The sequence below is a fragment of the Lepisma saccharinum genome, chromosome 1 (genome assembly GCF_977018435.1).
Source record: "Lepisma saccharinum chromosome 1, izLepSacc3.1, whole genome shotgun sequence".
Classification (NCBI taxonomy): domain Eukaryota; kingdom Metazoa; phylum Arthropoda; class Insecta; order Zygentoma; family Lepismatidae; genus Lepisma; species Lepisma saccharinum.
Window position 1 is genome coordinate 171,075,820 of NC_139229.1, and position 24,664 is coordinate 171,100,483.

General features: G+C 40.4%; 1 protein-coding gene and 1 non-coding gene across 3 annotated transcripts in view; one reads left to right on the forward strand and one right to left on the reverse strand.

The window, feature by feature from the left end:
* Window positions 1–24,664, reverse strand: part of LOC146003964 (atrial natriuretic peptide receptor 1) — a 1,164,278-nt gene that overhangs the window by 267,091 nt on the left and 872,523 nt on the right. For both annotated transcript variants that reach the window (XM_083142500.1, XM_083142491.1), the window contains exon 11: window positions 19,905–19,982. In XM_083142500.1, coding sequence (XP_082998626.1) covers window positions 19,905–19,982 — 78 coding nt within the window. The remainder of the gene's footprint in view (window positions 1–19,904; window positions 19,983–24,664) is intronic.
* On the forward strand, window positions 24,199–24,273 carry TRNAR-UCU (transfer RNA arginine (anticodon UCU)). Its single transcript has one exon. It is a non-coding gene; the product is annotated as a tRNA-Arg (tRNA).

Here is a 24,664-nt window from a genome sequence, read left to right on the forward strand (position 1 = left end):
AATAGATCGGCGAAGAGGGCGTGTAGATGATCGGTTCCATGAACTCGGAACTTGGTTTGAAAGTGGCTATGATTCCCGTCTGCTTGTGACTTCCCAGTAAACCGTCCGAGGATTTCGTGATCATACCTTCGGCCACGTTGCAGTGTACGTTCAGAGTCTCTATGGCCAAGAATTTAGGAATGTTGGTTGCTACGTGCTTGATGCCAGCTTCGAGTTTGGTGTTGTTCTCGAAACCTAAAAGTTCTCCCATGGTGCCCAGGTCCACGGTCTCCGTCGCGGATAGGATTTCCACTCTGTGCGTGACCGAATTTTGAGAAAGATACGTGCCTTTGGGTAATTGAGCTTGCAAAGTGGAAAGATTGTATTGGCCTGGCGTGACGACGATGTGTTCGCTTCCGACGCTAATTTTGTTGTTGTGCTGGGTGACGTTAGGTATGAGGTACATGCTGTAGAATGCACGCAGAGCCACGGATTTAGGATAGACGATGTCGTCGTGCAGCGTGAGTTTCAAGATTGAAGATTCGCTCGTGAGATGGAACACGCCCATCCTAGTGATGCTGTTTGAGGTTCCACAATGCTTTCTGGAAATCCTCGATCGTAGGGTTATTTATTTTAGAGAGAAACGCGAGCACGGAGAGGCAGAGATGACCGCAGTTCACGTCTCCGAAATCTTGAATGCGTTCGTCGTTGTAGTATATGGAGGTTTTGTTCGTTTTCAGATAATGAATTAAATTTGCAGGTGGAACACCTCCGAAAGAATCGAAAACGAATGCTTTATCATCATTTTTGTGGTAACATATCCAATGCGTGCCTGGATTTTCTTGACCGTCCAAGTTGACTACTCCGCATTCTTTTTTTTTCACGGTTGAAGGTAAAGAGTCGGACATGAAAACTCCTCTGAAGTGTTTGATTTGTAACGGTTCGATCAGAGATTCAATGTCTCGGTTGGTGAGTGCTTCTGTTTCTTTTTTTTAAACTTTTTCATCACGCCCTTCCCCTTCTTCTCCATGGCCAGATTGTGACGTTTCTGTTCTTCCAATTCCGCCTTGTTCTTCTTCGAGTCGATGACGGTTTTTGCGATGGCGGCACTTCCGCCGGCTAAACTTCCAACGGCCCCCAATGCTGCCAGGATGGCCGGGATGCTGAATATGAAACCTCCGACCTTTTGCTGTTTCCGCGAACGCTGCAATCTTTTCAATTGAGGTGTGCTGAGCAGCAATTTCATTCCGTGTCCTTTGCTCAAGCAAGAACGTTTCTTCTCGCGTTGTTTCTTGGTGAGTAACCCATCGAGAGCACCTAGATTTTTTAGATTGGAGTATGGTATCTGGTACACAACACCCTTGGGCTTCATGTTGATGCTCTATGTGTTATTTTCACGGTATGTTATTTATATATATATTCTGAGATTTTTTCTTGTGTAGTTTTTTACGGTATGTTATTTATATATTTTCAAGGCCTCGCTGTCGTTACACAAATTCTATTACGTGCTTCGTTTTCTTGCCAAGAAGTTCCTTTGTCCCCTTGTACACGATTCGAGTTTTATTCTCGATTAAAATAGATAGCTTCTCGTCGGATAACATGTTAGCGTATCGATCTGGTAAAAATAGACTGTATTGTGCGTTGAGCAACAGGCGTACCTTGGGACCATACTGGGTAGAAACAATTGAACCGGAAGTTATCGTGTAAGGTTTGTCGACTTCCAATTCCTGAATTTTTACATACTCGACTGACAAATTTAGCATTTGTTTTAATGCTTGGAGATCACTTATTTTTTCGGTCGTCATATCAAGAAAAATTTCAAAGTGTTAGAGAGAAATTTAATTGTTTTTCACAATGTGTGTTATTTATATATACCGAAGATTATTTTTTTTTCACGATGTGTGTTATTTATATATCAAGTTTTTTTTTTACTGCATGTTATTTATATACCCCACCCCAATTTTTGTTTCGTGTTCATGGCGATGGTGGTGCCTAGTGCGGCGACCCGTTCACCCAACGATGCGTCTCTACTCACGAATCTTTCGAAAGCTGCGTGCTCTAACTTTCTGTCTGCTTCGTGACGTGCGTCCAGATCCGTCTGCGTGGTGTTGTAGGCGATGTCGTGATCTTTGCATGCCGCGTCCAACGGATTCACACCCTTGTCTCCTCTCTCCAATCTTTTCTCGAGTTTGGTACCCGGTCCGCAGTACTGGTAGCCAGGTAAATGCATCTCGAAAGGTAACTTGTTGATGATGTCGTTCACGAGTCCCTTTCCTTCGGCCACGTTCCAAAATTTCGGAGGCAGCGTGTTGATGATTTTGATCAGGTAACCTATGCCCTTGTCGTCGTTCACGATGAAGTTGGAAAGTTTCGTGCTGATCATGTCCACGATGCCAACCTTCTCGTTGTAGAAATTACGGTTACCTGCATTCTCTTCGCCGGCTATCACCAACAATCGATCCACGAGTTTCCTAACGTCGTCCACCCAAACAAATTCTTTGGGTAACGTGTTGTAGCGTTTGACGCCGCTGCCTGTTTTGACCTGGTTCCAAATCGGTTTGATGAGATTCCTGTACTTCTCGCCGCTGCTCGATTTCACCCTATTCTGCGAGGCGTCGTTGTTCTGGTACAAGGCATCCGTCATGATCAGAATTTCCTTGTAACTTTGGTAATCTTCGTCGGTGTAATCTTTCGGCTGCTTTTTGGCGACGAGTTCCCACAGTCCCACCGTACCCGGATACCTGTTCCAACTATCCTTGTCGCCTAAATTGACTTTAATGTCGTTGCCTTCGAAGGTCACCTTCGATTTCCCAATCTTCCACACCACACCACCACCCTCGCTGGTTTCCATGCTGGGATACAATCCGAACACTTCATCCTTGTCGAATTTCCCCGTGCTCAGGTAGTCTCGTGCCAAAGGTCCCAACTCGATTTTATCCGAAGACGAGGACGTGCTACCAATAGCTCGACGTCGTGCCGGTGCATCCTTCAGTTCGAACGGCGTCGAAGGAATGCTCGAAATGGGTGTGGGTACAGCGTAACTTTTAGCTGCGAGCGGTACGAGTTCATTAATCAAATTTTTATTTTGTTCCGTGACACTTTTAATTTCTTTACCTAGACTGCTGATGGCATCGATCACGGGTTGATCCTGACGTTTCTTCTCTTCGTAGAATCCTCGATTCTCGGATTTCCAACCTTTGAAGCGTTTCGCGAGGTAATCGCGAAGCTTGAGATTTTCGTCTTCGATTTTTCGTTTCGTCATGACGTTATTTATATACGTCGTTTCTCACAACGTTGCAACGTTTAGAAAGTCGTTGATTTTGTTTCTGTATTTTCCGTCGTTGGGTTTCCTCGTCATGTCGATCGTCACAAATCCGAAATCGTCACCGTTCCAGCAAGTAGAGCAGCCTTCCGAAAATTGATTGTAGTTCATGTCTCCGCCTACGTAGTCATCGTACGCGTGCTTGAGGTTGGTGTGATCTTGACGAAACAAACATATGAAATTGGCGTTGTCGCGCACTAACTGTTTTGGAATTTTGGAAAACGTTTGAGCTAGGTAAAAACAATCCATTCCTTTGTGACGACCTTGCGTGAAAAAGTTGCGAATTTCATTTTGATTTTCCAGGATGGCGTCGTCGAACACAACAACTGAATTTTCACGACAATCGTCGAGTGGTTTTATTTCCGAGGCAAACGTTGCAATGTCCAGACCATCGTACAGTTTCATCAGTTGCTGGTATTTGGATTGCTCCAAACTTTTCGAGAACACGTACAGGTGCCTGTTCTTCCAATCTAACCAATTCGGTGCGAGGAGAAAATTGTCCACGAGCAGTGTCGTTTTCCCACACCCCGAAGGACCTACGATCAGACAGCGGATGCTGTCGGGAAGCAACTCGCCGTTCTTTTTCTTTCTCGTTTGACTTTCCGGATCCGGTAGACGCTTCACCACGTTCCACGTACTCACAAGATCACTTCGTCCGCGTCGATCCAACTCTTTTCCGGAAGTCCCAGCCATTTGACCAAAAGTTTGTCACCTTTCCTACGCAATACTTTCTCGATGAGGTACGTGTCGGGGTGTTTTGTTTTAGAGAGTTCCTCTTCGTAAAATCTTCCTTTCAAAATCTCGTCGCTACTATCTTTTATTATATACGTGTGTTGGTTTCCAGGTAGAACTCGAACCACCGTAAAGAGTTCCGTGCTCCAATTTTTTGTGAATCCCTTCTCGAAGGTGCGTTTGAATTTGCTGATCCTCACCCGGTCTCCAATTTTGTATTTAGCTTTTTTTGTCGTGGGTGTGTACTTTGGACAGTAAACTGTAGAAATTAAACGCTGCTCGTCGGACTTGGTAACGTCGGCTGGCTTCATGCCTATCGTTCTGTGTACCGTATTATTATAGGTGTCGACGAGTTCCGGCAGGATGTCGACCCATTTGTAATTTCCCCGAAGCGTGAATCGTTTCCACATGTGTGTTTTCAAGGTTCGATTGAATCTTTCCACGATGCTGGCTTTGATGTGACTGAAGGTCGAATAATGTCGAATGCCATGTTTTTGAATAAACTTTTGGAATACGGCGTTGTAAAATTCTTTACCGTTGTCCGTTTGCAGAAACCGTGGTCGTCTGCCACCGCTTTTGCGAAAAATTAATTTGAATGCTTCCGTGACGCACGTTCCCGTTTTCGCCTTCAAAGGTAGAGCCCATGCGAATTTCGAAAACGTGTCTATGACGGTGAGGAGGTACTTGTTGCCCTTGTTCAATTTATGTACGTTTTTCAAATTGCCGCTACTCATCTCCACGAGGTCACTTTGCCAGAGGTCGTCGATGCCCTTGGTTACCACAGCCAAACGTTCGTAGTTGCGGCGTGCAGGTTTATGCAATTCTTCGACGATGGCTTGCCTAGACATTTTTTGTTTAGAGATTACGTTTCAAGAGAAGCACAAGCGTGATAGGATTCAAAGAAGGTGGCACTTCGCTCGTGTTTTGAATGATCAGCTTATCGCCGGCACTCACGTCGAAAACGGTGAGATCTTCGTCTTCGTGTATTTCATATATGTTGCGCGTTTCGTTCCAACGTGCCAGAGGAATGTTTCCTGCTTTCTGGACACCACGATTCGATATCAAAGTCATGGTGGGAACGCTAGCTTTTCTGCCGTGAGACCAGTACGAAAATTCGTTTATCTGAATCGTGCCATCGAGGAGAAACTTGTAGTACGGATGATAAGGATGCAACATGTACAGTTTGTTACCTTCGACGAACGTGGAGATTCTTTGTTGATTGGGTACGCTGTTGATTTCGATGGCTTGCAGAGAATGCAGTTTAGCGAATTTAGTGTCGACGCTAACGAGGTTACTGTGAACTTGTCCGAGTTTATTTTCGATGGGCAGCAAATGCTCGACTATGGTATCCGTTACGGCAGAAAACGACGGTTTGATTTTCACTTCCACGTTCAACTGCTTGTAGTTTTCGTTGAGTTCTTGCAACTTGGCACCGAAAGAGGCCTGCGTCGATTCCTGCGTGGATTCCAGCACTCCAACTTGATCTCTGATGTTGACGACGATGCTCTGAAGGTTCTCGACTTGATTCAATTTCGAGCTCTTCTCGGTAAGATCGTTCACGATGCTTCGCATCTCTGTAAGCTGCGTGTGAAGGTCGGCTACGCTCTGCGAAGTGGGCAGCGTCGACACCAGCGAACTAATTTCGTCTCGAATCTGTTCCACGTTCGCCGTTTCCGTTTCCAGTCGTTTCAGCATTCGAGATATGTTTCTTTTCAAAACGTGCAATTCTTTGGAGGTGGGGAGATTGGCCACTTTACTCTCGAGATCGCTCAATGAACTTTTGATGTCGCCCGAATCGGATAGTGCCGTCACCGCCGTTTTCAATTTTTCCAAATCTTCGCTCGAAGGCACGCTCGTCCGTAACGATTCCAAGTCACCCTGTATGTTGTCGAGTACGTGATGAAAATGAGCGAGATTCGTTTCGACGTTCAAATTTTCTAAATATTCGATCTTCTGCTGAACCGTGCTCAACGTGTCTTGAATGCTCGTCAACGCTCTCGCTTCAGCGTGAATATTTTCAATTTCTTCGTTGATCAATTCCAAGGACGCCTGAAGCGTAGCGATGGTGGTTTGAATGTGTTCGAAATCTCGATAGGCCTCCAATTGAATTTTTATGTTCGCGACGCTTTTACCGATGACCTGCAGTTCGTCCGACGATGGTAGGTTCGTCATGGTATCTTCCAAAGTCTGCAACTTGGATTTAATTTCTTCCAACGTGCTGGTGAATTCTTCTTGTAATTTGGAAACAACGACATGCAAGCGTTCTACATCAATATCGTTCACGACGGTTTGAAGTTCAGAGAAATTCTTTTCTATTGCGGAAGTTCGTTCTTCGATTTCGAGTTTCAATTTTTCCAAATCTTCATTTTTCGATTGAAATTGCTGTAATTTGGCCAAATCATTTTGAAGCGAATCCACGCTCAACTGTATATTTTGAACGTTGTCGTAAGAAGGTACGTCGACATAATTTTTTATGAGCGTTTTCAGTTCGGAATCGATTTTCAGAATGGGGTCGAGACATTGCGTTTGGAGCGTAGCGATTTCCGACTCTAAACTTTTGTTTAAGGTTTCCTGCAAAGCGATCAAATCGGTCCTCAACTTCTTAACTCGAATGTCCAACATGAGAATCTCTTCTGCGTGGTCCACACGCTTGGTGTTGCCGAAAATATCGTTAGGCATTTTTGGTTAACGGTTATTTATAATAGGATAGACGATTCGTAATTCTACGAAGAGAGGAATAAGTTTGTCGTAATCTCCGAGGAGTTCCACGTACAGGTAATCTCCTGCGGAAACATCGTACGTAATGTTAGAAAGCATCTTGTCGTGCTTAATTCGAAAAATGTTCTTGCCGGTAGAAATTTTGATTTCGCCTGCGTTTTCCGGATTCACGGTGATTTGAAGTTTCCCGTCGATCGGAATTTCGTAGAAATCTAAATTGTTATTAAAAACATAAAACATCTTGCCCACATCGTCATTCAGTTTCGTCCAAATGCTGTTGAGGTGAATGATCAACAGACCGTTGAGTTTAGGTAACACGGAAGGTAAGACTTCATGATCTGGTATGGTTTCCATAATGATCTGTTTTTTGAAACCGAACAAATTCATAGGCATGCTGGTTATTTATTCTCACAACGTTGCAACGTTTAGAAAGTCGTTGATTTTGTTTCTGTATTTTCCGTCGTTGGGTTTCCTCGTCACGTCGATCGTCGCGAATCCGAAATCGTCACTGTTCCAGCAAGAAGAGCAACGTTTTGAAAATTGATTGATCAACAGGCCGTTGAGTTTAGATAACATGGAAGGTAGAAATTCATGATCTGCCTTGCGGTGTACAGTCTCCATTGTTTGCTTTCGGAAACCAAAGAGATTCATTGTCCTTGCTAGTTCTTTATTGTGTATGTGATAATTTGAGACAGTCAAAGTTTTTTTTATTTTAGTTATAGTTATTTAAGTTCATTTTTTTTCAATTGCATTGCCTACAATTTTTACTATTTTCTAAACGATAGTGTCCCCAAGGCAACGTGTGGATTCCACAAGACAAAATACATCTTTTATCGTCGTGCGGATCTAATGCTACCTTCCTAACTTCGTTTGTTGTGATGATATGGTTGACGCTCTGGATTCTTTGTTCTTCTCTTAGAACCGACGACCTGGTCTTGAGGCAATCGATGTAATCGTGGAAGGTGAGTTTGTTCTCCACCGTATTTTTGCCCACACCTTTTGCTTTCTTCATGACACTACTCTCTGTTTTTATGGCATACATCTTCGAACGCAAACCCGCGAACTCGACAATAATATCACCGTTACATTCATCTTTCAGTTTACCTAGGACTTTTTTGTTGAGGGATGGAATTCCAAATCTGTTGGGTTGAGGGTATGCAGAAGTATCGAAATACTCAAGCATGGAAGGATTTTTTATGTCTTCGTATAGGTTAGGTGTTTGTATGCTGTAAATGAAGCTGTCGGTGTCCGTGTACAAAAGTGATATTTTATCATTGTAGAAGGGTTTCATCACGTCATAATGAAATTCGAACATGTAAAGTTTCGACAAGTCGAGAACCGTTGCGCCAACGTAAATTGGTTTTCTGAATTTCATCAATTTTATATGTAGATTGAAAAGTGCCAAATTCTCGTTGTAAATTTTTCTCGACTTGAATCTAGGATCGGCTATCCACTTCCGACATTTATTCTTATCGGAAATTAATTTCACGTCTACGTGCTTTCTAACATTCTCCATGGTCTTTCCGTACACCGCATTGTTCATTAATTTAAAGAAGTCCTTGTCTAAATCGGAAGTGGCAGCTGTTCTATGTTGTGTGTTAGTTTCTATGTAAGATCTTAACCACGTGGAATGTTTAAACTTTAGTATTCGTCTAACATTCACTATCTGAACACCCTTCCCAATCAAAAACCGGAGATTCTTGTAGTGGACGACGTATCTCTGTTTAGGATCCAATGTTAACAAAAGCTTGTCTTGAACCGAGTCGGGTGGACATTTGATTTCGGGAGTCGGAGGCAAATCCGAAAACGTGTCGTGCAGGTGGTCGGAGAATTGGAGATCTACCTCTGCGAAGAAACCACACTCGCTATCGTCGAAATGAATAATATCTATCGAAGTGGGATCTAACCATTCGAATCCCCCGTAAGGAAGTTTCTGAACCATGGCATGTCCGTAGAGATTATTAACGTCAGCGTAGAAGATGTAATTCGATGCTCGATTTGAATCGTAATCTTCTTTCATGTGTACGTTATTAGCTTTCGCATGTCTCTGTACGCATTGCACCATTCCACCTCGTATCCCTCTTTCGATGAATAGCAACATGTCAACGTCCGATATCAGTTCCAGCTTGACCTTTGTCTGGAATAACATTGCCGACCACGCTAATCCCGGTAGACTGTAGAAATACGCTGGATCTAATTTATAAATATTCGTTGCCGTTTTCCTGAACGCTTGAAAAACATCCGCGAGTATCGTCACGTCCAGTTTTAAGTATGCGTCGTGGTAGTCTCCGAGTGTCGTACATTCTAATTTCTCCCACATGAGTTGCGCGTGTTGGTATTCTTCGTCCGCGATTCCTTTCTCTCTGAGTCTGCTGTAAAATTCTCTTGGAAGTGGAAGAGCGTCGTCGTTAAATTTAGAACCATCACTAACATATTCGTAAGGATAAACCCCTTTACGTCTAACGAGTTCTATGTCTACGTTGGGAAAACTAGCTCTAGTTATTTTAAATTGATCGTCGGTGAGTTTGTTCGCTAAAGCATCCAGACTTGCAGAGAGAAATCTATACGAATCCAGGAAGCGCATCTCGATTGTATTTTTCGTTCCCGGAATCGACACTTGCTTGCTGAGACTAATGTAGCGTTCTTCATTCTCGGCCAAGACACCTATACGTTTCGGATCGTAGCCAAGATGTCTCACCAGGTGGTGAAAATCATATCCGCTTCCGTTGTGAAAGAATATGGGAATGAATTTAGGTTTCTGGATTTTAAGATTGCACGTGTTGCAAATTCCACCTATGTAGTTTCCGCTGAAATGATCGTGGTGGAATATTTTTTTGTTCTCATCAGTGAAACTTTGATCACATACCGGACACACCTCAGTGGAATTGTAATTTTGAAGTTCATTTTCAGTTAAAGGTGCCATCGGTTTTGATGTAAGCAGTACGCTACCAATTACCTCAACCTCCTCCACCATTTTTTCCAGGAAGTGTTCGATTACATTTGGCCCGCGGTATATATATGCTTCATTTATTTTATCACGTCGCACAACAACATAGCCGAAACTATTAGGTTGATGAAGCTGGTACGGCGTTGTGGAGGAAATTTCAGGATCCGGTTCGCAGTAGGAGAGTGGTTTGAGGAACGCCTCGAAATCTGCGACGATGATTGCGGGATGTTCCAACAATGCCTTGTGCATTTTGAATTCTTCGACTTCGTTCGTTTCGGGCATCAACATTCTAGCCGGTCTGTTGTCGCCGCAATAAATTTTATGTTCGGCAAGTTTCTCCAGAGCAATTTGACGTCCGGTGTAATTTCGATAATCGAGTTGTTTTCGATCGTCGAACGTGGTTAGGCATCTCGGGCAAACTTCGATGCAATGTTCATACTTGGTTGATTGACTTCTGACCAAACGTGATAGTGAACGAATTAGCGTATAGTGATGAACATCCTCGTTGGAAATTAGAAGGAGATTTATTACACAGGCATCGTCATCGTCGATATCGCTTATCCTGACAGGGTGCACGAGATATTTATCTGACGTGAAGGAATACACATTAATAGCGATGCGTTTTCCTGTACGATTTTCGAACTTTGTTATATCCGACAATGTCACCGGGTATTCGATGCCAGACATTACACTTTGAAAGTCGGTCTCGTATTGTTTGTAATGAGAAACCTGTTCTGGATTATTTGACCAATGAACAGGATGCAGTGCCGCCAACACACACCAGAGAAAACACTTGTTATCGCTGTTCTGTATATTTAACACAGCCCTCTTGTGTTGAATGTTCGGTGGAAGAGGAACATAGCTGGAAGCGCGAAGAGGCAAGAATCGGTTCACGTAAACGCTTAACGTGTGAGGACTCCCACACAGAGACCATCCCGACCCTTTAGCCTCGAAATCGTCATGTTTGTTAACCAGCTCGTTGGAAAGATCAGAATAAAATTCGTCCAAATTTTCGACGTCCGCCAAATGAAGAGCCTGGTTTTTTGTACGATGATAAAAAATACTTGTTGTACCATCGACTTTTTCGTATTCGGAAAATAGATCAACGTATACTTTTATGGAATTATTTTCCAATTTATTTTTTAGAATATTTATCAAGGATGTTTTTGTTTCACGCAAGAAACTAAGAATGTCGCAGCCTGGTTCCGAAGTAAAAAAGAAATCCTGAATATGACGGTTGAATGCAGATCTAATTGGTTTGCGTTCATCAGATAATTTAACTTGTTTGGAAGTGGAAGCTTCCGTTTCTGAATTATCGATTTTCCTTTTCGATGTTCCTTGTTTGGTCGATGGTTTGCAAATTTTAAGATGTTTACTTAAATTTGTAATGCTAATCATCTTTCCGCATCGAGCACAAGGCTTAGAAGGCAAGGAACGATTAATTCTCGAACCTGTTTCGCTACATCTTGCCCTGTGTACCGATAAATTGTTCCTTGAGATTAGCTTCCCACAAGTAACACATTCAGTTTTATCATTTTTACGATTGAAACTGGTGGTGGATGCCATTGCTTTCTCCAAAATCACAGAAATCAAAAAGTCTAGTATATAGCGACACAATTTTCAGGTATGTTATTTTATATAGAATTTCTTGGAGTGATTACAAAACTCAAAAATTCAATCTACTGTAAATAGAATTTCAGGTATGTTATTTATATAGAATTTCTTGTGTGCGAATACAAAAACTCAAGAATTCAATCTACTGTAAATACAATTTTCAGGTATGTTATTTTATATAGAATTTCTTGGGGTAATTACAAAACTCAAAAAATAAATCTACTGTGAATATAATTTTCAGGTATGTTATTTTATATATAATTTTCACGGGACGTTCAATATTGTCAACGGTATAATATTAGAGCGCGGCGCTTGTCGCCTAAACACTACAGCTCACAGGTCGGTAAAATCTGACATGAAAACAGATAATACGCTTATGCCTTATTTATATATAATTTTCACGGGGCGTTCAATATTGTCAACGGTATAATATTAGAGCGCGGCGCTTGTCGCCTAAACACTACAGCTCACAGGTCGGTAAAATCTGACATGAAAGCAGATAATGCGCTTATGCCTTATTTATATATAATTTTCTCGGGGGCGTTCAATATTGTCAACGGTATAATATTAGAGCACGTGGCTTGTCGTCTAAACACTACAGCTCACAGGTCGGTAAAATCTGACATGAAAGCAGATAATACGCTTATGCCTTATTTATATATAATTTTCACGGGGCGTTCAATATTGTCAACGGTATCATATTAGAGCACGTGGCTTGTCGCCTAAACACTACAGCTCACAGGTCGGTAAAATCTGACATGAAAGCAGATAATGCGCTTATGCCTTATTTATATATAATTTTCACGGGGGCGTTCAATATTGTCAACGGTATCATATTAGAGCACGTCGCTTGTCGCCTAAACACTACAGCTCACAGGTCGGGAAAATCCGACATGAAAGCAGATAATACGCTTATGCCTTATTTATATATAATTTTCACGGGGCGTTCAATATTGTCAACGGTATCATATTAGAGCGCGGCGCTTGTCGCCTAAACACTACAGCTCACAGGTCGGGAAAATCTGACATGAAAGCAGATAATACGTTTATGCCTTATTTATATATAATTTTCACGGGGCGTTCAATATTGTCAACGGTATAATATTAGAGCGCGGCGCTTGTCGCCTAAACACTACAGCTCACAGGTCGGTAAAATCTGACATGAAAGCAGATAATGCGCTTATGCCTTATTTATATATAATTTTCTCGGGGGCGTTCAATATTGTCAACGGTATAATATTTGAGTGCGTTGCTTGTCGCCTAAACACTACAGCTCACAGGTCGGTAAAATCTGACATGAAAGCAGATAATGCGCTTATGCCTTATTTATATATAATTTTCACGGGGGCGTTCAATATTGTCAACGGTATCATATTAGAGCACGTCGCTTGTCGCCTAAACACTACAGCTCACAGGTCGGGAAAATCTGACATGAAAGCAGATAATGCGCTTATGCCTTATTTATATATAATTTTCTCGGGGGCGTTCAATATTGTCAACGGTATAATATTAGAGCACGTCGCTTGTCGCCTAAACACTACAGCTCACAGGTCGGTAAAATCTGACATGAAAGAAGATAATGCGCTTATGCCTTATTTATATATAATTTTCTCGGGGGCGTTCAATATTGTCAACGGTATAATATTTGAGTGCGTTGCTTGTCGCCTAAACACTACAGCTCACAGGTCGGTAAAATCTGACATGAAAGCAGATAATGCGCTTATGCCTTATTTATATATAATTTTCTCGGGGGCGTTCAATATTGTCAACGGTATAATATTAGAGCACGTCGCTTGTCGCCTAAACACTACAGCTCACAGGTCGGGAAAATCCGACATGAAAGCAGATAATACGCTTATGCCTTATTTATATATAATTTTCACGGGGCGTTCAATATTGTCAACGGTATAATATTAGAGCGCGGCGCTTGTCGCCTAAACACTACAGCTCACAGGTCGGTAAAATCTGACATGAAAGCAGATAATGCGCTTATGCCTTATTTATATATAATTTTCTCGGGGGCGTTCAATATTGTCAACGGTATAATATTTGAGTGCGTTGCTTGTCGCCTAAACACTACAGCTCACAGGTCGGTAAAATCTGACATGAAAGCAGATAATGCGCTTATGCCTTATTTATATATAATTTTCTCGGGGGCGTTCAATATTGTCAACGGTATAATATTAGAGCACGTCGCTTGTCGCCTAAACACTACAGCTCACAGGTCGGGAAAATCCGACATGAAAGCAGATAATACGCTTATGCCTTATTTATATATAATTTTCACGGGGGCGTTCAATATTGTCAACGGTATAATATTAGAGCACGTCGCTTGTCGCCTAAACACTACAGCTCACAGGTCGGTAAAATCTGACATGAAAGAAGATAATGCGCTTATGCCTTATTTATATATAATTTTCTCGGGGGCGTTCAATATTGTCAACGGTATAATATTTGAGTGCGTTGCTTGTCGCCTAAACACTACAGCTCACAGGTCGGTAAAATCTGACATGAAAGCAGATAATGCGCTTATGCCTTATTTATATATAATTTTCTCGGGGGCGTTCAATATTGTCAACGGTATAATATTAGAGCACGTCGCTTGTCGCCTAAACACTACAGCTCACAGGTCGGGAAAATCCGACATGAAAGCAGATAATACGCTTATGCCTTATTTATATATAATTTTCACGGGGCGTTCAATATTGTTAAGAGCGTTAGTTTTTGTAGAGCTCTCTTTTTCCATCTTTCCTCTATACAGTGAAGACACAATTAGCTAACCTAGCATACAACATACCTTCCTAATTAATATGGATATTGTCACACACTCCTCTTATTTTATACTGTTGTAAATAGAAAAGATTATGTACGGTAAATGTTTTGTACATTATAGGAAAAAAATGCAAAATATCCTCCAATTTTAATTCGAATCGAGTCGAATTTTTACATATTTCCACGCCGCCACATATTGTCCTATTTGCTTCTTTTACTTGCCTTGCTTAATTAACTCTCGCTAATTAGCATTTTTTGGAAGAAGTCAACTAGAACAACATATGGCGGTATGAGAAATATGCAAATCAAAGAACATTTTAGCAATATATGGGCCCTAGCAATTAGCTTTCTCGACTAAGAGTACTCTTTCAAACGTCTTCTGCTGATCGTATTACTAAACGAGGACGTTTAAAATTTTTGGGTGTTGAAAAAGTTTGACCCTACTTTTTTATTTCTATTGTTTGCTAATAGATGGCGCTAATAGTACCCCCTCCCCTGCCCTCTCCCCTCTTCTCCTCTGCTGTATGGCAAATAGCACAAACATAGAAATCAAGATTTTGGAGAGCAAAACATAAAATTTGCATGCATCTGATGTCGAACCGGGAACTTTTATCTTTCGGGGAGTCAACATTATTTTTTACTCAGTCGTCATATAACATGAACGCACGCAAAGATTCACATGTGCTTTTATTATTTTGTGTTCGGTAAGTACAAGTATATTCTTACATAAATTATTGTTTAATTTAATAAATTGTAAAACTCGGAGCCTGCTATACTAAAACTCCTTCTGTCTATTGAAAGCGAATGTTGCGTGCACGCGGAAATAGCACAGAAAAAATACCGGATGGAAGCAATTTAAAATCACTGGGGCAAGGTCAGTATTACGAGAACGTAAAAAACACGTGCTTCCATTCAACTTCGAAAAATAAGAATGAATGTGTACATACAGAACACATATGCTTTCTTTTCACAGTTGTAAAATCATATAAATTGTGCATGAAGTAAGTTACGAGAAGGCTCTCTCAATTAGGTACAAGTATTGTACAATTAGGTACAAATTGTTGTACAATTATTTCCCCCAGTTGCCCAGTTGGAGTTGGGGGCATAACACTGGTATTATTTGTAATCACAGTGCTTACTCATGTATTTTGTTTAATATTTTATTTCAAATTCACTGTCAGAAACTAGTGTTGCCAGTTTCTGCATGTAGGTTTATTTACTCTGTTGGTTGTCACTGTCAAGTTTTTAGTATTCGTACAGCATAAAAAGCTATAACCCCTCCCCCTCAAAATATATACATTGTATACGCCAAGATGCCCAATAGCCTGGCAACACATCATGAAAAAACATGCCAAGAAGACCCAGTGGGTTTATAAGTCAGTGCTGCCAATTCCTATTTGTAGGTTAGCTTAGCCAGTGAAAGATCATATAGTAGAATTTTTGTAGAGTGGGTGTTTGCGAGTTCCACGACGCGCTGCCCGAAGATACCCTATGCAGCGTCATCCTGATTGCAGAGAAGTCCTTCGCCTACGACGTGAAGAACGAGAGGGTCACGGAGCAGTTTTAAATTCATAAAAAATTGCCACATACTAAAAATCAACATCCAACACATTTTAGGTTATATAAAATTTGTGAAAACCTTATAATACTGAAATATTAAAACAAACGGAGTCCCCCTTGTAGGTTAGTTCGGTGCGTAAATAAAAAAAATGATAGGTTAAGTTATATCACTTAGGATCGTAAGAAAATTAAAAAAACCGTAAAAAAAAAAGATAGGTTAAGTTATATCACGTAACATCGTGATATACCTACCAAGTACGAGTGGGGAAAAAAATAAGTGCGATGAAAATTTGTACTAAAACATCGCTAAACGCTATAACATCGACAAAAAATTGTCAAAATATGTCAAAAAGTGATATTCGATTGATAAAAAAAGAGGATACCTACAAAATATGATCCTCAAATAATGACGTTCAAACAGTACCTAAATAAAAAAAATAATAGGTTAAGTTATATCACTTAGGATCGTAAAAAAATTAAATAATCGTAAAAAAAGGATAGGTTAAGTTGTATCACGTAACATCATGATATACCTACCAAGTACGAGTGGGGGAAAAATGAGTATGGTGAAAATTTGTACTAAAACATCGCTAAACGCTAAAACATCGACAAAAAATTGTCAAAGTATGTCAAAAAGTGATATTCAATTGGTAAAAAAAGACCATACCTACTAAGTACTACTTTGAAACGCTCAATATGCACTACTCCCATCCTTCGTGATGTACGTATTCCAACTGCCTACTGGACCTACTCTCTCTGCTGTGTCCTGTCTGACCTCACCTTATATAACTTAACCATATATTTTTTTTATGTTTACTTTCTTATTTTCAGGAAACCCACTCCAATGGTTGAGGTTTCCTTTTCTAGTTGCTACTATTGTTGCTTTCAAGTAGGACCTATCTATGCCTCACGTACAGTCACAACAATAAAATTGGACACCCAGATCGTGCAATACTCGCTTTCCATCAAAACTGTCAACCTTCCATGAACGGCCATGTTTGAACCCATGCTGAAAAAAGGGGTGCATTTCTAAGCATTGATATTTTATTTGCAGACACCCTGCAGGTAGGTCTACACATAAAAGAATTAAGCCTTAGGCTAAACCCCTTCATTAGAAAAATTTGGCTTAAAAATCCAATTTTTCAACTTTTGTTACCCAAATTTCCGCCATAATTTTCATACTTAGGATGCAATTTTGAGCAAAACATACTTGAATATCATATAAAGTATACTTCAATAGCTACAAAATGAATTTTGTTTCAGGTCCCTAGCTCTAATGGCTTTTGAGATGTTAAGGTTTCTGTAAACTGCTACATGAGCAAAAAAAGCTACGTGACGTGCTGGAAAATTGGCTGCCCCAGGAGAACCAAGGACATACATTTTTTTTAACATTGGTTTTGATATATAGAAACATGTACAAAACTATGTGCTAAAAATGTTTTTTTTTCTAAAATGGTAATTATTTTAAAATCGGTCGATTTGACATGGAATGACCCTTCTCTTTTATGTTTTTCCCGGGGTGAATTTGTTTCGGAAACTTGTTGATTACCGGCGTTCTTTCATAACATCATGTTAACGGCGACAGCTGAGATCAGACAACCTAATTTTAAAAACGAGTAACCAGCAGTGATTTCGTTATTGGTATAGTCGGGGCCAAAGACAAAGCTAGGCAAATTGCCCATCACTGTGGTAATTCACTTTGTTTTCCACATTGGGAGAGGTCAAAGAAATGAAGGAGAAAGGCCAAATCAGCGGAGAATCTTTGTGGAAGAAAAGAAGCATGGGAATAATATGGCTACTGTTATCCTGACTGGTGACTGCGCCAAAAACCAGGTGGTTTTTGGAATTGTCCAGTTGGAGGATAATTCCAGAAGCTTGAAGTATCGGGATATTATGCACACACACACACACACACACACACACGCACGCACACGCACAACACAGTATCCCTCAGGGGCCAAAGATGAACAACCAGACACAGAAAAGCGACGTAAAAAAAAGATACAAAGAAAAATGTTGTTTAGTTAATTCATGCCACTCCTGAGTTAACCGAGACGATGATGAACAGACGAAGGAACGAACACAATCAAAAGTACATGCTAAACTCGGGGAGTCGAACCTAGGACACAAGGTGCGCTAACCAGCCCGCCACGGATAATGGAGTTAGCAGAAAAAGGCGAGATGCAAGCTCTTCCTTAGAAAGTCGGGAAGGAAAGCGTAGCCAAAGAATCGAATGCACTCGGATAAGGGAAACCCAGGGCTTATCCTCAGTCTTTGGAAGCTGAGCGAATGGGTTTCCATAGCAACGAACAACCACACGAAAATAGAAAGGAACGTGCCGGGTCAATATATTACGCCACGAACTAACTCGATCCGTCTTGCAGTTAACGCAAGCCATTTAAAACAATAACGAGCTTTATTCGCTTCCTCGTTACTGGATCCGGTTGTCCAGGATTCTCAGAAACCGCCACTGGTCCACTGTGAAGAGAAAACTTCTAACCAGAGAGGATTCATTGATTGAAAGGAAAGTTCTGGAAGTGCCATTTACAGGGACAAGTTTTTTACAATCAAACTAACTAAAAACTAACTCTTTAGGCTTCTCAAACCCGAAGGTTTATGGCTGCAGCAACACAAGCGTTCCATCTGTCCCTATACTGGGCAAGATCAATCCAATCTTTTACAATCTTAGCGATTTCCTTTAGGCCCTCCATCTTCGTCTTGGTCTTCCTACAGGTCTCTTACCATCAGGTTTCCCAACAAGTATCCTGTAAGCTCTCATTTCCTCTCCAATTCGTGCCACATGGCCTGCACACCTAAGTCTTCTTGATTTAACTATTCTAATAATATCTAGACATGAATACAAATTATGCTGTTCGAAACTATGTAACTTTGCTCTTTACAACCAAAAACTTGCAAACTAAAAGATAGTGCGGAAACTACGTAATAAAATTATGCGAAAACTAGAATTCCCATACAATGGTAGCAGTCAAGACTGTGTGGGGAATTCGGGGTGTAAGTGGTGGCCTTTTGAGAAAGCACCCAAACGTCCTCACTTTTAGTTTCAAGTCTGTAATAATGGTACTCTATTTGTGGTTTCAGATTTTACTCTGTATCTTCAGTATATTAATTGTAAGTATGTATGTTTTTCCTATATTTTTTCTATTGTAACAGTATAAGGTGTCAATTGTAATATGTATTTGACAAGGGTTTGTTGTAAGAGCACCCGCTCAACAAAGGCGATTCTAACTAATTAATAATTTAAAAACCTCCGCGTAGTACATCCCTGTAACTGCAATGTTGCAGACTAACGAGGATTTTGCGTCTAGCTCCATGGCCACTATAATCCTATACGGAGTTTTGTGTGGTGTCGTCCATACGTGTTTGTGATTGTACCATCCTCAATTCCATATTATCACTTCATCCTAATCTTTGAGATTAGCCAAAAGTGGCACAAAAGTGAAATACAAAGTAAAACCAACCAAATCAATGTGTGGGAGAACTCGGCATACAATAAATCTATTACGAATATTAGGTATCGAAAGTAACATTTTTGCCATTATTAAGAAATCACTACATCTTCATATATTATAATTGGAACAGCATGATGATTGTTGCGTCATTATGTTGAAATTTGAATGAGGAATTAAAGCAAATTACGTGCAGTGCCTTCCTATCACCCCAAGTACCAAATAGAAGTAGACGTATAAGGAAAATAACAGAAAACTCGACGTCTCTAGTACGCCCGAAACAAAACGGTGTCAAATCATTATTCTCACAATACCCGATATCTACCAGAGCTCTTATATTTCGTAAGTAATATGATCCGGTGAGAAAGCTCGTTCATTCCCCAGTTACTGCAACTCGTAATGCCAGTGACCGATTATTACTTAGTTTCAAGCACCTACCAACAAAATGTACTTAATTGGTTCATTCACCTGCAGGACTTGCGTTAAAAACCGCACGTCAATGAAGATTAAAAATGAATAAGATATTTCATTCTAGTTTTTGGACTTTTAACCACTGTTATTTTATTACTTTTAACAGTGGTTAAAAGTCCAAAAACTAGAATGAATAAATCACCACTGATTAGCTACAAAGAAGAATAAGATATTTGTATATTCTTGACTTACATACTCCTCTCTACAAATCGTAGAAAACGGACGACAGAGGGAATGAAGAAGAAGCGAAGGATAATTGATTACCCAAGGAGCAAAGATTGAAGAGGAAGAAGTAGAAGCTTCTTGTAAACCAAACACTCACCCTCTTCAGCTCCAGCAGTAGAGGCCTCGTCACTTCAATCCTCGACTTGTTCAACATTTTGATCGCCACTTTCGCACCCTGCAAGGAAAGAGGTGGTTTTAATTATGAGGCAAAAGTTTGATGACAATTATAGTAAAAAAGAAATGTTATTGATATTTTGCTGTGATTCGACGTTGTTATTAACCCTAGCTTATCCGAGCTGTACAAGAAACTTACTTACCTGAGGGTGGGGGTTCAGAAATTCACTGAAATTCAAGAAATCATTATGTTATTGAATCACTGCTTTCTTTGTTCTTTATATAGGCGCAGTTATATAATAATTACAAAAATGTTCATCGTTTCAATAAAGTGTGTCACAACCCATCCACTAAACCTCGAATAAACCAACTTAATATTGCATCAATGCTAGTTTGGTAGTACGTTATATAGTAATTACAAAAGTTACCATCACTACCAACCAATTGTACAGTGTTTCAGGCATGATTGTTATGTCGAGAAACAAGTCACAAAGGGACGGGGGAGGGGCAGGTGACGTGAAATTTGTCCCTATGCCCGTTACCTTTATCAATTTGTGAACAAAAGTAATATAGAAGGGTCATTTCACGTGAAATCACACAATTGAAAGACAAACATTTTGCTTCATAGTAAAGGATTTGCTTCCAATTTTTTGACTGATATATACTTGGTCCAATATAACAAATACGTAATATAAGACGGGTCCAACATATATGTTGAAAGTTTCAAATATTTGAAAATTTGAAGATTTTCAGAAATTTGGGTGAACAAACGAATGAACCACATGACACAAAATGTGTTATATCTCCAAAACTTTATGGAATATTGTAATGATTTAGGTATTGTTGGAGAGGAGAAGGACAGTCCTAACAGATAATATAACTGTTACCACTCTTACTTGCTAAGAAAATACAAAAATATTTAAAGAAAGTAATTTGTTGTGATGAAAAAGACGCTCCATTTCGGGTAATTGTTTGATAGTGAGTCCCAGGTTCTACCACAATGAAAATTGTTGCACAGCATAATCAATACATGTTCAACATAATATTAAAAAATCTGAAAGGTAATATTGTTCGTAATAAGGAGTGTATAAATCATTCTTCCACTGTCATTCTTCCACTGACACAGTTATATTTTTGACAAATAGTTCTAAAATGATCACAAATTATCACTAATATGATAACACATAATATTGTTAGAAAATATTTGGGAGAAACATTGCTATGATGTTTATCCACTTCTAGCTCACAGAAATTGTACTAAGACCAGAGTTTTTGTGCAGAATGCATATGGGTCAGTCCATACCAATGGTCCAGGCCTGGTTGCTTGCATTTTTAAAACTTGCAATATTTTTGTTGTTCTAACCCCTATGCAGGTATTATTTTTCTAAAAATAAATCATACGTCAGATAGTACATCACTTCCATATTAATTTTTTTTAAAACAATATCTAAATCACAATATTCAATAAAGTTTTGGAGATATGACACATTTTGTGTAATGTGGTTCATTCGTTCGTTCACCCAAATTTCTGAAAATCTTCAAAAATTTGTAACTTTCATATTTGTTGGACCAGTCTACTATTACATATTTGTCATATTGGACCAAGTATATCAGAAAAAATGTTGGAAGCAAATCGTTACTATGAAGCAACCTGCTCTGGGTGATTTCGCGTGGAATGACCCAGAAACATTGGAACACCCTAGGGAACAATGTAATTTATTTTCAATTTTTTTATAAAACTATTCACAGTTGAAAATTCGAGAAGAGGTGGTGAGCCTAGCAGTTCCTCCTCCTTTCGGATAAGGTTAAAATTATGGATGCATCAGCAGTTATTCATACCATTCACTTAATAGAGGACACAAGTCATCTAACAATAGACAAAATATGGCATCTCTAGATTAAAATGAATATTAAACACAGCCCAAACATATTGCAACGAATTTGTTAAAAGCTGTAGCAAATTGAACTCATCACGTGGTTCTTTCGCTGTACAGGGCAACCAGCACACAGATATCAATATAACAGTCATAGTTAAAATTCTAAACCAAATGTTTCCATTCGATTTTTAAATACAACTTTGTTCGTGATACAAGTATCGTTTCATTCTTTCCAATTATATACTCTATCACGGGAATCTCTAGAGCAAACCCACGCATAACGGTAGAAAAGGAGAAAAACGAGTGGGAGGAGCGAACACGCTGCTGCAAACATGTTGTGGTTACAGTCTCTTTTCTCCCTCCACGCAATACCGCTCCCTCCCGTCGACCCTTCTTGAGTTACTACTTGCGCAGACTTGTTTTCGCTCACTCGTTCCAAATTTCCGGGACAGAGTATAGCAATGAAATCGATGACAAAGGTCTGACTATTGTGAAATTGATCGTCGCGATTACCCAAAAGTGGAAGAAAAGCGAAGCAAAATAACGTAATTCAATCAAATTATAGTGAAACTGAGACCAAGAATGCGCAACAGTTTTGTATGTACTTGTCACTGTTGGTTAAAAAAGCGTAAGCAATAAATGTAATGCAAAAGTACATAGGGCAGGAAGGCTACTCGTTTGGTATATGTTGGAGTCGCGGTGGCAAAATCGGTAGGATGCCTGTCTGGAACGCAGCACATCCGAGTTCGATTCCAGGAGAATTTTTTACACCATCTCCCTGCGGCTCTAGGATCAAATCAGCTTCTGATAAAATGGGTACCTGTGAGTGGGAATGTGATGCTGAACATATAACTTTTACACATGTCCGAGGTTGTGAATACACCCGCCTCCTACTAAATGCTTTCACGGCATGTTTCAATGTAGAGAGGGTAGCTCTATATAAAGGGTTTGCGAGCGTACATCTTGGAGAGGAAAACCACCGCTCCGAGGCGTCAGCCTACAGCTAGCCTACCGGCGCTCGATGCAGCACACGACAGGGCACGCAGGGTCACAGCCAGAGACACATAATTGCAATGGGTGAGTGATTCAACACCGATACATATCGCTACCCTAATTTATTCTCAAAGCCGAGAATTTCAGGGCAGATATTGCCAGGTGAGTTTTAAACCAGACTTGACCTTCTATTTCTTAAGTTACCCCCAGCTTGACAGGAGCCTGGTATCAAAACCCGAAGTCACATTACTATATGTTACTCCAATATACACACATGTATGCTAATGAGTAAGTTTGAACGGCATGAAGCTATTGCGCCACGATTGATTGATTTGGTGAGTAAATTCGAACGGCATGAAACTATTGTGTCTCGATTGATTGATTCGGTGAGTAAGTTTGAACGGCATAAAGCTATTGTGCCTCGATTGATTGATTTAGTTATGTTACGTCACTGTTATGCCCCTTTCGTTTAATGGCGACGATGATGAGCGATAATATGTTGAAAGAACACTTACAAAGAACACCCATACCCAGGCTGATATTCGAACCCGGTACCTCTAGCGTCGTAGCGCGATGTTCTAACCACTACACCACGGCTGCCGGCTAATTACTGTTCCTCTATATTGATACATGGTTCCTTGACCATCCTGGAGAACACACCCAAATGAATGTCTGGCCACGGCCACGTCAGTATATGTGCCAGTCTGAATTTTGTTACGTTGCTGTACTTTTGACATTCAACACTTACAAAGTCTAATACAACACCGTACAGTACGGGTGTCAAATTTGACGGTTTTACTCAAGTGAATTTTAGTCTGAATAAACCCGAACGTAACGCCTCAGCGTTGGTGGAGCAGGAACCCTTTGCCCTTAGTTCTCCAAGCACGTAGACAGACGACGGAAGGCTGGTGCAGTGTTTCATTCCACCTAACAAGCTGCTAAATAATTAAGTTCTCCCTCTTGAAGCATCAGGCATATTGTGCTGAACTCTGGACAGTTTCCCTCTTGCACAATCGACAAGGGCCACAACGCCTGAAGGTGGAGGTTGGGAGAGACGGAACCTACGCTTGAATGCAGATGGCAAACCCTTTTTTGCATTCTAATAGTATGAAGAGTTTCTCTTTTGTTTTTCCTTGGCAATCTCTCACACTCAGACTCTCTCTCTTTGCCGTACTTCACAGTTCTCGTTAATTTTAAGTTTCTCCGTTGTAAGTCACTGATGCATCTAGCTCCATCTTTCTACATAGTCTCATCAGTTCTCCTTAATTCAACGCGGAAGGTTCTTTGAGTGTGCAGACTGATAACGCATTTCGATCAAAGTATCCAGATCGAGTAATAGTAACGTCCGTTGTTATCACTTTGCTCTAGAAAGTCTCATGTGCAGAATGAGTTTTCATCTTGTAGGTGGCCTCCCCCATGGCGCAGTGGTAGCGTCTTTGCCTTCTAATCAAGGGGTCCCGGGTTCGATACCCGGTGGAGGCACAAGTGGTTCGGATCCCACTTTAAACTGTAGGTCCAGTCCCGATTAGCCTTACTGTGCATAAAGTGGACTTAAAACAGCAACTCAAACCATCTTGTAGGTATTTTGTTTATTGTTATTCTAAGTCACTTTTCTTACCACTTTTGACGAATTATGGCGATGATGATGAGTGATGATTAGATGAAGTTGATCAAGGGACATTCACAAAGACATGCGCAGGGCGGGACTTGAACCCGGAAATTTCTGTGGTGAGATCGAACGTCACGCACTTAACGTGATTGGTCACTAAGCCTGCTATTATGAAGATAAAAATGTAGCATATTATATTTAACGTATATAAATATATGGATGACTATTATTTAGTAGGTACAAAATATATGGATGACACACACA